This window comes from Alosa alosa, chromosome 9 (genome assembly GCF_017589495.1).
Source record: "Alosa alosa isolate M-15738 ecotype Scorff River chromosome 9, AALO_Geno_1.1, whole genome shotgun sequence".
NCBI classification, from domain to species: Eukaryota; Metazoa; Chordata; class Actinopteri; order Clupeiformes; family Clupeidae; genus Alosa; species Alosa alosa.
This window is the reverse complement of record NC_063197.1, coordinates 14,143,078-14,159,727: the sequence shown is the minus strand read 5'-3', so window position 1 is coordinate 14,159,727 and position 16,650 is coordinate 14,143,078. Positions and strand designations below refer to the sequence as shown.

The window sequence follows — 16,650 nt, the reverse complement described above, 5'->3', positions numbered from 1 at the left end:
TAGGTACAGTGTCTTACGGACTGTACAAGCAAATCTCGTTGTGCTATTTTTGTATAATGACAATACAAATGTCTGATTCTGATCTTGCAGTGCCCTACAATATGTAATATTCTTAATTTTGTTTCCCCTGCCCTTAGTTTAACCCTATCTGATGTGGTGAAGCATTCTTACGAATACTCATATTCATGCTTTTCCCCCTTCTGTCTCCTGTAGGTTACAAGAAAGGATTCTCTCATTCTTTGCCTATCACCTGCCCTGAAACTTACACCTTCAAAGTCGCTGTGACAATGGAGTTCCCCTTCTCTCTGGTAGAGCCGGGCGATGACATGGAGTCCATGGACGAGCACTGCCTGAGGGGTGCGGGCTTTCGGCGTAAGCGCGAGTTCACCCCGGAGGAGCGGAAGGACGCCAGCTACTGGGAGAAGCGTCGCAAGAACAACGAGGCGGCCAAGCGATCGCGGGAGAAGCGGCGTGCCAACGACTACCTGCTGGAGCAGCGCCTAATGGCACTGAGCAAAGAGAATGTCCGGCTGCAGGACGAGCTGGTGGACCTCAAGCTCCGCTGCGGCCTCGCGGGGCCCCTGGGCTTCAACCCCGCTGCCGCTGTGGCCGCAGCGGCCTTCTCCGCCCAGCACAGGGGGCTCCGGCAGCTGCACACTTCCTGCGGCCTCCAGCCTGCTCCTCCACCACCTCTCCCTCCTCCTCCTCTCTCTCCACGCCCACCTCCTCCTCCACTCCTCTTGGCCGACAAGGAGCTGGTCTGGGGCCGAGCGGAGGGGCCTCAAGTGGCTCAGGTCCTCCCAGCCTCCTACCACCACCAGCGAGCCTCCAGCCTCTCGCCGTACCCCGGGCCCTCCGCATTCACCTCGCCGCGAGCGCACACCTTCAGTCAGGCTTTCCCTTTCCTTCTGGACATGCCGGGCGTTCTCTCATCCCCGGTTGGACCAGCATCGCTGCTCCTGCCCCCCCTACTGGTGCCCTCTCCCGGGGGCCCCAGGTATGGACCTCGGCTGCCGGTGCGGCCCATTCCCCAGCAGGCGGCCCTGGCCTCGGACGAGGAGGGGGAGCAGCAGGTCCCGGGGGCCTCCACGGGGTTGGATCCTCGTGCCGCACTGCCACACAAACTCAGACTGAAGACGCACAAGAGCCACAGAGACAAGGGTAGCACCACCACAGGAACCCCGTCTCCACCTCTGTACGTGTCCGACTGAATCCAGGCCCACACACACATACACACGCACACACACACACACACACACACAGCACACACACACCACACACATACACACACAACCATGCACATGCACATGCACACGCACGGGCACACACACACCACACACATACACACACATACACATACATCCACACACACACACACCACACACACTGCACACACACTGCACATACACACACACACACACACACACACACACACACCACACACACACACACACACACACACACATACACGCACGCACAAGCACACACATGCACACACAGAGAACAATGCTGCATTTAATTGCTGTAAAGTGAGCCATGAGAATAATAACTTTGAAACCTTTGAATTTAAGAGAATAGTGTATATTTTTAAAACCAACAGTGTTGCCAGTGTGTTAACAATAGCCCTTCACCATTGGAACAACAAAAAATAAAATATTTCTTTTATGATATGTGATATGTCTGTATTGATTGAACAATCATTCTTGCAGAAAGGGAAAACATCATTATTATTAAAAAAATAAATCATCAAAATATAATTAATCTTGTCAAGGTGGACTCAAGGTGGACAAGGTGGAGTACAGGGGTGGTCATGTACCACACACACACACACACACACACACACACACAAAATGGAGGTAGTAGTGGGAAGAGGCTTTGCGTAACTCAATCCACAATGACCATAACAGGGGAAACATGCGTGTGAGGTGTGAACACTTCTCTGTGAATACTGTGTTTCTGTTTTAAGAGAGAATGATCCATCCACAAAAAATAATTTGTCCTATCATATTGCCTCGACAGTACACAAAGCCCATCCGTGGTTTGGTGGAGGTGGGGCTGGCAACACGAGAGAGCGAGAGAGAGAGAGAGAGAGAGAGAGAGATCGCTCTCTTCCTACTCTGTTGATCAGAGAGCCGTGTGGTTAGAAGGGTTTGTGAGCCTCATACTGCTTGTTTCGAATATGTGACGCTTTCATGTAAATTGAAAAAAAAAAAAAGACGGCTCTCGCCCTGCTAAATGGAAATGTTCAAATGTTTATCTAACAAACTAAAACAAGGAAGGGGCACAAGTATTTCATATGGCCAAAAACAATAATATAATTTGTAATTAAATATAACAGCTGACATAAATAACATGAATTGCTCAAAAATAATACATAAAAACTGTCATTTTAAAATTATAAAATGACTAAGATGACTAACAGCGATGGATTAAGGGCCCTGAAGCCCAAGACTCTGCGTGAAGTCGCAGTTATGTTATTCACCTCTATATCTGAATGGGGCCCCTCAGTCAAATAACACAGGTTACGCTATGCGTGATAATCCTGCTTTACAGCAAGATGCCTTCATTCTGTTGATGGTTATGTCATATCCGTCTTAATCTCAACCTCTCCGTTTCTTTCCACAAAACTCGCCAGAAGTCATCATTTAAGGGGTTATTTTTCACCAGTGTCCTCCGGGACAGCATGCCACCGAACCCCCCTAGCTCACCTGAGTAACAAACTTTCTCAGGCATACAGGGGAGCCCGTTTCACATCTGTGCTCATGTACCCAATGACTCATAATCCGTCCACACTAACACAGAAAATACATCACAAAGTGGTCTTCATGACACCTTGTTAATAGTTGATAGATGTATGTGTTGTCTGGGCCTCTGTTGTGGTTTATTCCATTTAGGTGATTTTGGTTTTCATGAGTCATAAGTGCATGAGTCATAATTACTGTAAGTTCACCCATATCGGTTCATTTACAAACTCAGATGAAGTACTAATCGGAGTAATAAACCTTTTAAGCATTCGCTCTGAAGCAAAGTCTTTACAGCGGAGCAGGTCCAGCAGCTACATAGTACACACAGCCTGGTAGTGTGACTTCTCACAGTTAGAATCACATCAGTCCTTAGCTGTTTGAAAGAGAAGAAGTTTGTCAAATTCTCTTTGTAGTGTGTCCTATGCTCTCTCTTACCTTGTTAGTAAGAAACTGTAAGAAAAGTTTTCACCTCAGAGTCTGCCTATGATCTCAAGGAAGCACACTTCAGAGGAGAGTTCAAACAATGCATAATGTGGACATGATATTTATAGTGTTATGAAACTGAAACAGCATGCCACGGCACCATACTTCCCTCTTTTGAGATTATTTAAAGGGTGCAAACTGAAGAACTTAAGCTAATAATTTGCACATAGTGATGTCTTGTTGACAACCACTTCCCCAATCCTCTCTGTCATAATCACATGTGATCTCACTGTGCATGGTAGTGTTGTAGAGAAATGTGTTTATGAAACACATTAGAAATGTGTAATACATTGACTTTATTTTATCCACCAAGCTTATTTGCTTTATACAAACACACACACACACACACACACACACACACACACACACACACACACACACAGATATACATACAAGTATACTGTAGGTATTGGTGCATGAGTTTCCTTTTCTTTTCAATCATTCAAATTGTTTTATGAACAGATTTATCTTATTACAGAAAAGTAAAAAACTATGTGTGATAACCATGCTTAGGTGCTCTAAGCGATGCCACACGTTTTTTAGGCTAAAACATTTTATGTCACTCACTGCAAACATCTAACCAACCGCTAGCTGTCTGTGTCCTGAATACACTGTAAAAAACCGCAATCTCTGTGGACAGCAGGCTCCAATAACAGCAACAAAAACAACCTGGGCAAACCTAGCCCATAAAAACATAACAAACTGTTCCAGCAAATCACAGACGAGATGCGCGTTTAGGAGAGTTTTAATTGCACTGGAGCAGCACGGGAGGGAGGGGGAGGAAGTAGCGAGCTAGCTCTCTGTTTTGTTTGAAAGTCAACAGAAGTGATGTTACAGAGTGCTTAGAGCACCTTTAACTGAAATGCTTACATTTTATGGTATTATACAGTCTTTTTATTTTCATTGTTTCTACTGTTTTTAAAAAAGGAGTTAAGCACAGATGCCACAGAAACACAGATGCCAGTCCAAAGTAGCTCCCACAGAATAAGGTTCAGTGATTGGAGTGTAACCACTAGACCGTGAAGCAAGTCTGAGAACCACAAGTGTTATGTTGTACTAGAATTATGCACTATAGACTGTAAACTGTAACCACAGGTGAGTGTAACGGTGGTGTACATTTGCAAGCAAGGGTAGGAAGTAGGTCACATCAAACCAGCTTAGAAGCAGCAGTTTGTCTTCCAATTCCAATTAAGAGTCTGAGAAAGTACACCAGGGCTACTCTGTGTAAAAGACAACATTTCTATGACCTCGCCTCATTGCTTGATTAATTGATTGATTGATGCTCCAAGATCAGGCAAACTGACCATAACCTTGTAGGCCAAATGCATCTCTTTCCCTGTAAGCAAATAGGTATTTCTAAGTAGCTTCATGAAACCTTGAGACTTGCTCCATAATTTAAGTGAAAATTGCAAATTAACCTTCTGCCAATATCCCTGGTAAGAGCGACTGTAGCTTAGTTAATGGCTTTAATACCTGGGATTTCCCCCATCATGTTGATTGTTTTTTCCACTCGACATCAGTCATTCTCAATAAAATTTCCAGCCAGTGAATCATGACATCGTAGATAATAACATGACATCTTATAAGCATTGCATCATGTAAAAGTTACATTCATCAATGCATCAATACATAAATGCACTCAGCAATATTCGTGCAGGCTACAACTACATTTATTTTCCACAGCCACCCTATAAGTTCAGATCCAGGTATCACAGACCCTATTCAAAAGTGCATGTTTGTCCTGTACAACTCAATGCATTCTCAGCCATGTTACATACTACTTGGTATGTCTAATCATTTCAGTAGCAGCCCCCAAAAAAAACAAAAAAAACAAATGAATAAACATTGTAGAAAAGGTCAGTGTCTCTAGATGACATTTGGCAATTGTTTGCCGATAATTGCAGCATGTGAATTGGCACATAGAAGCATCAGCATGACTCCCTTTCTCTGATTACCACCAGTGACTTGTCTCTGATGTGTTTCTGCACTCTTGTTTCAGTGTTTGCCACAAACATCTGCTGTTGCTTTCAGATCGGTGTATGTACACACACACACACACACACACACACACACACAGTTCACACACACACACACACACAAAGTTTCTTCAACTTTCAGATGACTCGGAATCCCCTCAAGCAGTACAGAGATGAGTGCTGTGTACGTGCTGTCAATCACACTGAAACCTCAGGTGATTCAGCCCACTTGTCCTGCGCAATTGATTGTACCGCTGCTTACAGGGGACTGATTAGATCTTCCATGTAACTGCTTGGACTTCCCCAGTGCCTGAAACCTTAAAACCTCACCCAAAACAGACAGTAGAGGATCGTACCCGCATCATCTACTGCTGGGTGTACTGTACTGTTTATAATAACTAATTATTACATATTTCTGATCTTAAATGCAATACATATATTAACAAAAGAAAAGAATGTTAAAAATCCAGCTGAACTGAATATGTAGGCCTAGTACTCTTTCGTATTCATAATCACACACACACACAAACATCATTTGACAGTATCCAAGGCAACAATACGCAACAGCAGCAAATGGATGTTCATGAAACCACACATGTTGGGCCAAAACAAGATTTCAGGTAAAACATTTTTATTTTCTTCAAACAATCATTTAATTTCTACAAACAGTAACAAACACCAACATTTAACTGAGAATTTGCCTTGAGAACTTGAAAAGTCAGATTAATTTGCTGTGTAGTGTCTTTAGCTCTTAGTACTAAGGAAACATATAAATTGAGGTCACAAAGGCAAAAAATCTTTAAAATCTTACAGATGCAATACAAGTACTAGTACGCTGGCTCAACTTACCCTGGTGGCTCATCTTACCCCACAACCACCATTTTGAAAGAACAAGCAAGCTAAGGTAACCTTCATGATTTTGTTTAGCCACATCATATCTTAAAAGGGCACCAATTGAGGTGTAATGCATCTGAATGTTGTTCTATTCACATTTTCTCTAAATCTCCCTGACTCTGGACATGAATGGAATCCACTTGGAGAGCAAAAAAAAACATATTTTTACACATATATTTTTTTACCACATTTGGCATGTCTAAAGAATGATTCCCTCTTCCTTAAAATGCTGTCACATTATACAATTTTTTACGGCTTCCTAGAAAAAAGGGGTGTCTCCTCTTACCCCTATGCTCAATTTCCCGTTCTCCCCTACATGCAATCGCAATTTGTTGTTCATCCCATTGTTCAGACTGAGCCTCAGGTCAGTACCTAGTTCTCCCAGCAGGGGGCACTGATGGCTTACTTACACACAGCCTCTCTGCCTGTTGTGCCTTCATCACGAGGCTGCCGGCTTAGGGAGGAGAGGGAGAGTGAGTCAGACTCTGAGCCAATTTCATGGCACCATTTCTGAGTTTTAAATGGCAGCTTTTCCCTCTTCTCTCTCTCTCTCTTGCGTGTATGCACTTCCCTTGTTTCCATTACGACAAACATTTTGCTACAAGCGTTCTCAGATCTACACCATGATTACTTGTTCAATATATGTCGATTCTGTGTCTTTGCTCTCTTGTGTCTCTCTCTCATGTGTGGGTGTGTGTGGGAGGACGTGGACGGAGGAGAGAGAGACAGAGAGAGAGAGAGAGAGAGAGAGAGAGAGATGGATGAGAAGAGCCAGGGAGGTGGAAAAGAATAATGTGGTGGTGTGCATGTATATGTGTGTGTGTGTGTGTGTGTGTGTGTGCGCATACTCATTTCTGACCATGAACTCAAGGCTTTATTTTTGAAACCGTGCTGCTTGCCAGTGAAATGAAGACAGAAATGGCTCCCCTCTCTCTCTCCCTGTCTCCCACACCTTTCTCCTTGCCCTGGTGTCACACTGAAACAGTCATTTCCAACATAACAAAGTGAAAGAATTGATATGACACAAAGACTCAAGGTCTCCATGACTACAGTCACCAGGCAACAATCAGTCTATATATGTCCTGTCGTTACCAAGGATGTTGTATGTATGTATAAAGACACAAAAACGAAAGGTTACTTAACGCAACCCTGGTTCTTTAATAATAGAGTGAAGTGTTTCACTATGGGAATCGCTTGGGCGTGCCCATCTTTGGGAAGCTCCAATGACATTACGTGTCATAGACAGACAGGTCGACTGGGCTCCGCCCCAGCCCTACTAGTCAACCTCCCTGAGCCCCTATTAATGCAAGGAGGGACGTGGTGGTGAAACACCTCACTCTGTTATCAAAGAACCAGGGTTACGTTAAGTGCTCTCAAGTTCTAAGCCAGAAAACCCTTAAGGTGAACCTGAGGCCCCAGGTCCCAACACTACATGAGTCAGTAAGGGACCTGATACATCTAGCCTGTAGAACCGAACAAACGTGTTCCCCGATACCCAGCTGGCGGAGTCGCAGAGCTCTTGCACTCATACGTCCCTGAACAGAGCCCATGACGTAGCAATGCCTCTAGTGGAGTGCACTTTCAAACGCATAAGCAACAACCCTTAATGACTTACGTTGAGTTGCACTCACCCCCATCATCATGAAGTGCTTTGAGAGGCTGGTCCTGGCCCATCTCAAGACCTGCTTACCACCCTCACTGGACCCCTTCCAATTCACCTACCATTCAGGTAGAAAAGGCTCTGGCACTCTGTATCGTCTTAATGACTGTCTGAGGTAAGCCTGCTGCATCTAGATTCCACCTCGCACGGGCCAGGCCCAGAGAGCCACCCTCTCTGGAGAGGGATGGTAAATTTCCCCTCTCGTCTGTGATAATAGGTCTCTCCAGAGGCCTGCCAGGAGCTGCACTATTTCTGCCACCCAGTGTTTGGATGGACAATGTGGGGCAATCAGAATCAGTGACAGGCCCTGTTCCCTCACTCTGGCTAATGTGGGGGAGATTAGACTCAGAGGTGGGAAGGCGTAGAGTAGAACGTTTGGCCACAGGTGGGCTAACACATCCACACCCAGCGTAGCAATTACGTCCGCCAGGAAAAAAATACAGAGGACGCTGCGTTTTCCTGCGAGGCGAAAAAATCTACGGCTGCCTGCCTGTATCTCTGCCATATCTTGGCCACTACTTGTGGGTGAAGTTTCCAATCTGCATATCGGGGGTTTCCCTGTGACAGCAGGTCTGCACCCCGTTCAGAATTCCTGGCACGTGTGTCGTACAGACTGACAGGAACGAGTCGCACCCCAGCCTAACTGGGAGGCATCTGTTGTAATAGTCAATCGAGAGGACAACCCCCCTTGTGGGACCCCTGCTCTCAGCACTAGGGGATCTCTCCAGTAACAGAGGGCCATTAGTCACACCACTGACACTCTGACTGTCCAGTTGAGGTGGCAACGAGAACACAGGTGTAGCGACGAGACCCATCTTTGAAAATCCCTCATCATGAGCAAACCCCATCTCACTACTGAGATAGCTGAGGCCATCAGGCCTAGCATGCTCAGGTAAAGTCTGAATGTGACCGCTCGCTGGGAGTGAAAGCGGTTTAGACATTGTGTGAATGACTCTATCCTCATGTCTGAGAGCCTAATTATTCTAAATTGATCTTGAACCCCAAATTCCTCAAATGATCTAATACTATTCTGGAGTCTATGAGGGCCTGGTCCCTCGAGTGAGAACAAAGAAGAAAGTCGTCTAAATAAGAGAGAATTCTGATCCCCTTTATTCTCAGAGGTGCTAGCGCTGCCTCTACACATTTGCTGAAAACCAAAGCAGACTGTTTTGAATTCGTAGGCTTCCAAATTTCCTGCGTGCTGGGAACATGTCGATATGGTAGAATACATATGCTGCGTCTATCGCCACAAACTAGGGCTGTAGTACTCGAGTCCGGACTCGAGACCGTTTTTCTTTGGTCTCGGACTTGTCTCGGACTCGCTAGTATTTGGACTTGGTCTTGTCTCGGTCTCGGCCACTGGTCTTGCCAAATATGGGTTTTGGTCTCGACCGAGTCCAGGTGTCTTTAGGGCCATCAAAATTAACGTGTTACAGTTTTTCTCGATTGCTTTTACCTGCTTAAGTAAACTAGAACCCACTTGGTCTTCATGACTACTTTCTTTGCACAGCAGAAGTAATCTCTTTTAATGTGTTCACACATTTTCATTGGGTTCACACATTTCTCACACCCTTTTGCAAAACAGTTAACACAGGTGTCATTCAAAAGCCCCAAACTCTATTGGTTTTCCCATGCTAAACAAAAGGAAAACATCTTTTCACAGGTGGTATAGATTCCTTGCATAAGTCTGAATCTCTGATACACCTGTGTGAAACTCCTTTGCACAATTCTTCAATCAGCAATCATTCATTATACATAAGAGATGTCTGTTCTGTGTTGCTATTTGCAAGTATGGATCTAATGCACATTTAGACAAAGTACTGTATTGCCTATTTGGTGGAGAAAACAGTACAAATGGTGTTTACTGTAGGTCTATTTCAATGAAAGCTGTAGTTCAATAAAATTTACAGTATCTTACTAGGTGTTTGCTGTATGTCTTACAATGACAGTTACATCTTGGGAGGAATGAATAAATTATTTTTTTATTCAGCACATTTTGTCTTTTCACAGTTTTTTTCTGATACCAGAAAAATGAGAAAGAACAGACATAGCAAAAATGTTCATTTTGAGAACTAGATTTTGCCTTTTGTTGTCCAGTGTGTAATGATTGATTAAAGAGTGTTTTTGAATTGGGAACAAGTTGTAGTGTTTGAAGGCAAGATTTGCTTTTGCTGCATGGTTTAAGTGTTTTGAGAGAGTAACAGCCTTTTGCAAGCAAAATGTGTCATTTTGTCTAGAGTGCTTTTGTTCAGACACAGGTGTTAACTGTTTTGAGAATGTGATTTCAGAGTTGACACAGGTATTAAAACGATCGAGAAAAGCTGTAATCGCTGCGATTCATTTTGAAATACATATTGCGTTACAAAATATTAACGTACTAGTGTTTACTTTTGTGGGGGGCTGATGTCACGTAACGGAAGCCGCAAAACCTAAAACCGCAAGCCTGAGAGTTTTTTTTACTGTCTGTGGAGTTAGCTGAAGATGAAGAGGAACCAACATTTAGCCAATAAATAGTACTAGCTTTACTGCAAACTGCTTTTCACTCTTGTTAAATAACGTTTACAAGGTCAAAATGCACCAACAGCAACAGTTACATAAAGATGATACTTTTCGGGTCCTCTCCATTTAGATCCAACTTGAACGTATGCTAGGCTACTCCATAAAATTGAGAGCGCGTCTGAGCGCATACGAGAGGGAGAGAAAACGATTGGCAGGTTCCAGCTGGCTTGTCGTTGTTGATGATAATTGATATCTCCTTTTTAATATAAGAAACCTATAAAAGGAAGGCAACAAAGACGAGGTTAGAGGAGATTGCGGATTTATTCGATTTCCACTAGTGACCAGTTATAAACTGTGAGAGCCAGGGCACTTTGACATGTAGGCTGCACTCACTGTGATTTGAAAAATTGACAAAAATATGAAGAGTTGTCTTTGCCTTTGTGTAATGGAACTGGTGAGTCTTGAAGTCTTCAATAATTTGTTTACATGAAGCACATATTATGCCAATTGAAACACATTCCACTCAGCTAGATAGGTGACTGGCTCAGGCTCATCATTCACTATTAATTGCAAACAGAAAATGTCTAACTAGCATCATGTCATTACATGCTTCTATTTCCAAAGAAATGAAAGCTGTTACCAACTTAATATCATGCTTATCATTGTTAATATTGTACAATACATGTGGTGCAAATAATATTATAGCTTGTGGACTAGCTGTAGGCTATATTTCAATGGAACTGGTAAAAAAAAGATCATTATGAGAACGTGGCCACAATGGGCTTAAAGTGACAGTACACCATTTACAAATGAGTTAAACAGCATCAAATGTGTAGTATTTCTTAAGAAATGATTACTTGTCTTTAAAACACAATTGCTGTGTCAGTATTATCATTTAAATAATATAAAAGTGTTTTACTTTTACCTTTGTTACTCATTAAGTTTGTGATTTATGTTGTATTTACAGTTTTTCTCGATCGTTTTGATACCTGTGTCAACTCTGACATCACATTCTCAAAACAGTTAACACCTGTGTCTGAACAAAAGCACTCTGGACAAAATGACACATTTGCTTGCAAAAGGCTGTTACTCTCTCAAAACACTTAAAACATGCAGCAAAAGCAAATCTTGCCTTCAAACACTACAACTTGTTGCCAATTCAAAAACACTCTTTACATGTAATCAATCATTACACACTGGGCAACAAAATGCAAAATCTAGTTCTCAAAATTAGCATTTTTGCTATGTCTGTTTCATTACTTTTCTCATTTTTCTGGTATCAGAAAAAAACTCTGAAAAGACAAAATGTACTGAATAAAAAAACAAATTATTCATTCCTTCCAAGATGTAACTGTCATTGACATGTAAGACATACAGCAAACACCTAGCAAGATACTCTAAATTTCATTGAACTACAACTTTCATCGAAAGACATACAGTAAAGACCTTTTGTACTGTTTTCTCCACCAAATAGGCAATACAGTACTTTGTCTAAATGGGCATTAGATCCATACTTGCAAATAGCAACACAGAACAGACATCTCTTATGTAGAATGAATGATTGCTGATTGAAGAATTGTGCAAAGGAGTTTCACACAGGTGTATTAGAAATTCAGACTTATGCAAGGAATCTATACCACCTGTGAAAAGATGTTTCCTTTTGTTTAGCATGGGAAAACCAATAGAGTTTGGGGCTTTTGAATGACACCTGTGTTAACTGTTTTGCAAAAGGGTGTGAGAAATGTGTGAACCCAATGAAAATGTGTGAACACATTCGCAAGAGATTACTTCTGCTGTGCAAAGAAAGTAGTCATGAAGACCAAGTGGGTTCTAGTTTACTTAAGCAGGTAAAAGCAATCGAGAAAAACTGTAATAATAATAACCCAAAATGATTGTCTTGATACTTTCATGCATAAGACTTTTTTTCCTATCCTGGACTCGGTCTTGACTCGGACTCGAACCTTTTTGGACTCGGCCTTGTCTTAGACTCGAACCTCTTTGGACTCGGTCTTGACTTGGTCTTGACTAGTCCTGGTCTTGGACTTGTCTTGGACTCAACAAAGGTGGTCTTGACTACAGCCCTGCCACAAACCAATCGTTTGGGCGGATTGATTGACATAGGACTTTGTGTGTCAGCATTTTGAATTAATATTTTCGAAGGCACTGATTCAACATACGTAGATCTAAGATCGGACGTAGTGACATACTTCCTTTTTTTGGAATGCTGAAATAGTGAGAATAATAACCTTTGTGTACTTTGCCCCAAATTCCCCTCTTTCTGAACCAGGGGCAGAAAAAGAGTGGGGTTCCCCAACATTACCCGAACTGGGGGGCCCTCTGAACAGGCAGCAGTGGGGCTCTGTGTTTCCCCCAGCTTTCTCCTTTTTGTGGAGGGAGGAGGGGGGAGGTGGCCCGCTTCTTGTTGTGGATTCCGGGGTGGGGCAGGCGGTTCTTAGCCGCCATTGCTGCAAAGGAGGGTTTGTTCCATTGCCCGGGGTAGGCCTGCTTTGGGCGCTGCGGCGCCTGTTGGCCAGCTGGGGCTGTGCATTGCACTCTGGGTGGCCCCTGCTATGGCCTCACGGCAGCCGCGTTGAAGCTTTGCTGCACCATCAAAGTGGGACGTGGAGTAGGCTTATGGGGTAAGCAGAGGCTGAATGCCTCGTCTTCCTGCTTCCTGAGCGTGCTGGCCTCCTTCATCTTCTCTAGGGCTGGGCTGGACAAGTTTAGCCATAGTGCTCTTTTCCCTGCCACAGCCAGGCCCGTCGCACGACCACAGCCCTGCACCGTGTGAGGAACGTAGGAGCAGGTTGTTGACCACACAGATCTGCTCCCATAGATCTGGATTTAGTGTGTCCGAGTCTAGCTGGCATCCCATCTCCTCTAAAATTTCCGGCTGATATGCAGACAGTAGGTACTGCTCTCAGGGAACAGACAGACTGCGCTGCATACTTGTAGATGCGGTCATAGATGGAGGCTGTTAGACGATCCATCTTGGATGAGAGGGAGATGGTTGTGGACGCAGTGATCACACGGCTGAAAGTGATAAGCTACTGAAGGCTCCACAGGTGGGGGTCCTGTTAGCCCTAGATCACCCATCCCATGAATCTCCAACCTAGAGTGGCCTCTGGTGGGAAGTTTGCATTTGAAGGGGCTGGACCAGAAACAAGTCACTTCTTTCATGCACACTGGAACCGCGGGTAAGAGCTGCCTCGCCAGGGCTTGGGCCATTGGAAGTCTCTTCCCATCATATAAATCCCTTTCCATACCCTCGTTGTCCACGGCCGCTGGCCAGGGGATGGACAACTTAGTTGCAGCCCTTCTGCAGACCTCATGCAGATTTGCATCCGCTCGGCCCGCTGAGTCAGGCCGCGCTGGAGGACCTCTGATGGTATGAGGAGAAGAGGGGATCTTCATCCTCCTCCTCATCCATATCTCCGATATTCAGGATGTCGGAGCTGGCATCGCCCTCAGTTTCCTCCTCCTCCGGTTCTCTGTCCCTCTGGTGGGGGAGACCTTCGAACAGGGGGGCAGCTCTGGGGACTCCTCCATGATGACAGCTCGTCGAAGCTCGGTGCTGATGGGTGTTGGTGGTGGCTTCTGCTGTCGCTCCAGACAGGCAAGGGTCTCGGGCATTGGCCACCGCCACTTTCATTCTCCTCTCTCTAACCTTCTGTGGCATTGTCGTGCAATGTACGCATGATTGTGGGTCTACTAGCGCCTCTTGGCCGTGTTTGGTTCCCATGCAGACGATACACAGCGGGTGAGGGTCTCTGCCTGACACAGTGGCTCCACACGATGCGGGGCACGGCCGGGATGTAGTCTTAGCATACGGGTTCCTTCTCTTTGGCGGTGGGAGTATCCGAAGACATCTTTGCTGAGAGGGAGGGACGAGAAAACATTGTTACCGACTTGAAACTTAGGCTCGCCGTGACACGTTAGCTCTAAAGTTCAGGCAGTTAGCAATATTAGTCGTGAGCTAGCTCTCGACCGGCTAGCATGGTTAGCTAGCTAGTATCAATCAGCTTAATAACGGGGAGCTCGCCACAACCCGTCAGCTTTCTGTTATCGAGTGACCAGATGCCAAGCAAACTAATGCTAAGCAGCTGGAGGCAAGACGAGAGGCTTCGGCGACTGAATGCTGTGTGAAGCCTGCCCAAGAATTTTAGGACCACAGATAGCTTGCCTTGACGCGTAAGCTAGCCTAGTCAATGTGGCTGATTGAACAACCAGTGGCTATACTGCAAACCCCGCAAGTAAATGTTGGGAAAGAGGCATACACCAAAGGTGTAGTCTGTGCAAATGAATGCTAGAACTAGCACCAGGAAACGTCAGTAAGAGTTAGCCTGGTAAAGCTTGCATTGACGCGTACACTCTTGCAATCGACTGAATTAACAGTGGACTAAAAAACTTCTTGACCAAGTCCAGCACTATTCGGATTTGGATGATAACTGTATTTGTGTTCAGCGACAGGTTCCTTGACAGTCCGTCTGTGAACGGTTTAGCAAGCACAGCCTTACCTATAGCACTGGAGGAGCTTCTAGATCTTCATGGGAAGAAAGCGTGAATACCCGCAGGGAGGTCGACAAATATTTGGGCTTGTGCCGGATCCCAGTCAACCTGTCTGTCCATGACAGACGTAATGTGTTTGGGGCTTCCCAAAGATGGTCACGCCCAAGCGATTCCCAACACCGAACGAAGTTAGAAAAAGAACACAAACACAAACACAGACACACACACACACACACACACACACGCATACAAATACTTGCCTTGTTACGGTTTCATTGTCAGTCAATGTATCTATGTGGCTAGCAAATTGGTAAAGCTATCTAGGAATACTGAGCAATCACATAAATCAGGAACACTGCTTAGTAAGAATGGTAAGATTGTCCTAGTCTATCATGTCCCACCGCAATGTAGTCTACCATAGCTGTCAACCCTCCCAGTTTTCCGGGTTTCTCACGTATTTTAACTTTTTTCCCGCAGTCTTCCCGTTTTAATATTTTCCCGTAAAATACCCTGTATTTTAACAATCTCATAACATCGGACTTGTCAGTCTCTGTAGGCTATGTTGTCCTGTTGCTACCCCTTTGCCCTTCCAGCGAAACAGATGTTTTCAAAGCATCGTTTTGCTTGCGAGAAGGCGACAGTGAGACTATTTAAGATGACGGCGTGGTTGTTGTGAGAGCACGATTCAGTGGCACCTGCATAGTGTACGGCCGCACGCACTGTCTGTGTGTATCGGCCTACCAGGCTACTCAGCTACGAATAGAGAAAGAATTCCCCCTGTTTGTATATTCACTCCAAGTTGGCCTACCATAACTTCCCAACTCTGCACTGTAGCCCATAAACTGCATGACAGGCTATTTATATTTTTCTTTAAAATAACCAAATGCATTTGTTCAACTTTATGAAGAAGAATTAAGCACTAGGCTACTTGGAACGCACACATTTTGTTTGCGCAGGAGAATGACAGCGCACAGGGGCATCGATTACAGAACTTTAGCCTTGTTAGGGCTGGATAAAGTTGACCAAATTAATATAGGCTGTTGTTAGGAGTAAATAAAGTAGGCTATTTTGTTGTATTGTTTAGCTGACCAATGCACAACCTTGCAATTGCGAAACGGACTAATACGTTGGGGGGCGAATGTTGACATTTTCCCGTATTCTGCGTGAGAAACCCGGGAAACCTCCCTTATTTTCAAAGCTCAATGATGACAGCTATGTAGTCTATACAGTGCTGGATACAGTGCTGTCTGAATGTGACAGTTACAATTCATTTACAGTTTTTCTTGATCACTTTAATGCTTGCGTCAACTCTGTGTTGTGTTTAGAGTTTTGTAAATTAAAGGGAAACTTGGCAGGATTAGCTATATTTCCCCCTCTGCTGGAGAAGTTGTGCATTATGCTATTTCAAACTGTGGAAAAAGGTAACGATAAAGCACATGGATTAGTTTACAAGCTAGTAAAACAGTTAGCATAAGTACGGCAGAACAATGTGGATGTTACAAGGTAAGAAACACGACTTAAAACAAGTTTCTTGTTTCTTACTTCTCTTACCGGGACGGTATTCCCAAAGTTGCAAGGTTGGTTTTACGCCTGGGCACGCTAGGGGGAGCTGGGAAAATCACCAGATTTTCACCGGAACAGGCCATTTAACCAGAGACTTTCTAATGAGGAGAAACAGCACTCAAAAATCCTCCATAGAAATGCATGGGGTTAGTTTATCTACACATCCCACCCCTTCCTCGGCAAAACGTCGACATGTGAATACGTTGAGCCAATCATATGGTGTGTTGTGAAGACATCGTGCCAATCATGTGTTGTGAACTCGCCGCTGGAGCAAGATTGGTGTCATGAAGCCTTTCTGCTGAATAGGATGCCCGATGAGTGT

At 44.4% G+C, this 16,650-nt stretch overlaps 1 protein-coding gene and 1 pseudogene across 1 annotated transcript; one reads left to right on the top strand and one right to left on the bottom strand.

Annotated features, from left to right (window-relative positions):
• The first annotated feature begins 287 nt into the window (after positions 1-287).
• Positions 288-1,211, top strand: nfil3-4 (nuclear factor, interleukin 3 regulated, member 4). Its single transcript, XM_048252059.1, has 2 exons — positions 288-677; positions 753-1,211. Exons 1-2 carry the CDS (start codon positions 288-290, stop codon positions 1,209-1,211), a joined length of 849 nt encoding a protein of 282 aa, XP_048108016.1.
• Positions 1,212-7,792: 6,581 nt separating this feature from the next.
• LOC125301045 lies at positions 7,793-9,057 on the bottom strand (annotated as a pseudogene).
• Positions 9,058-16,650: the final 7,593 nt, after the last annotated feature.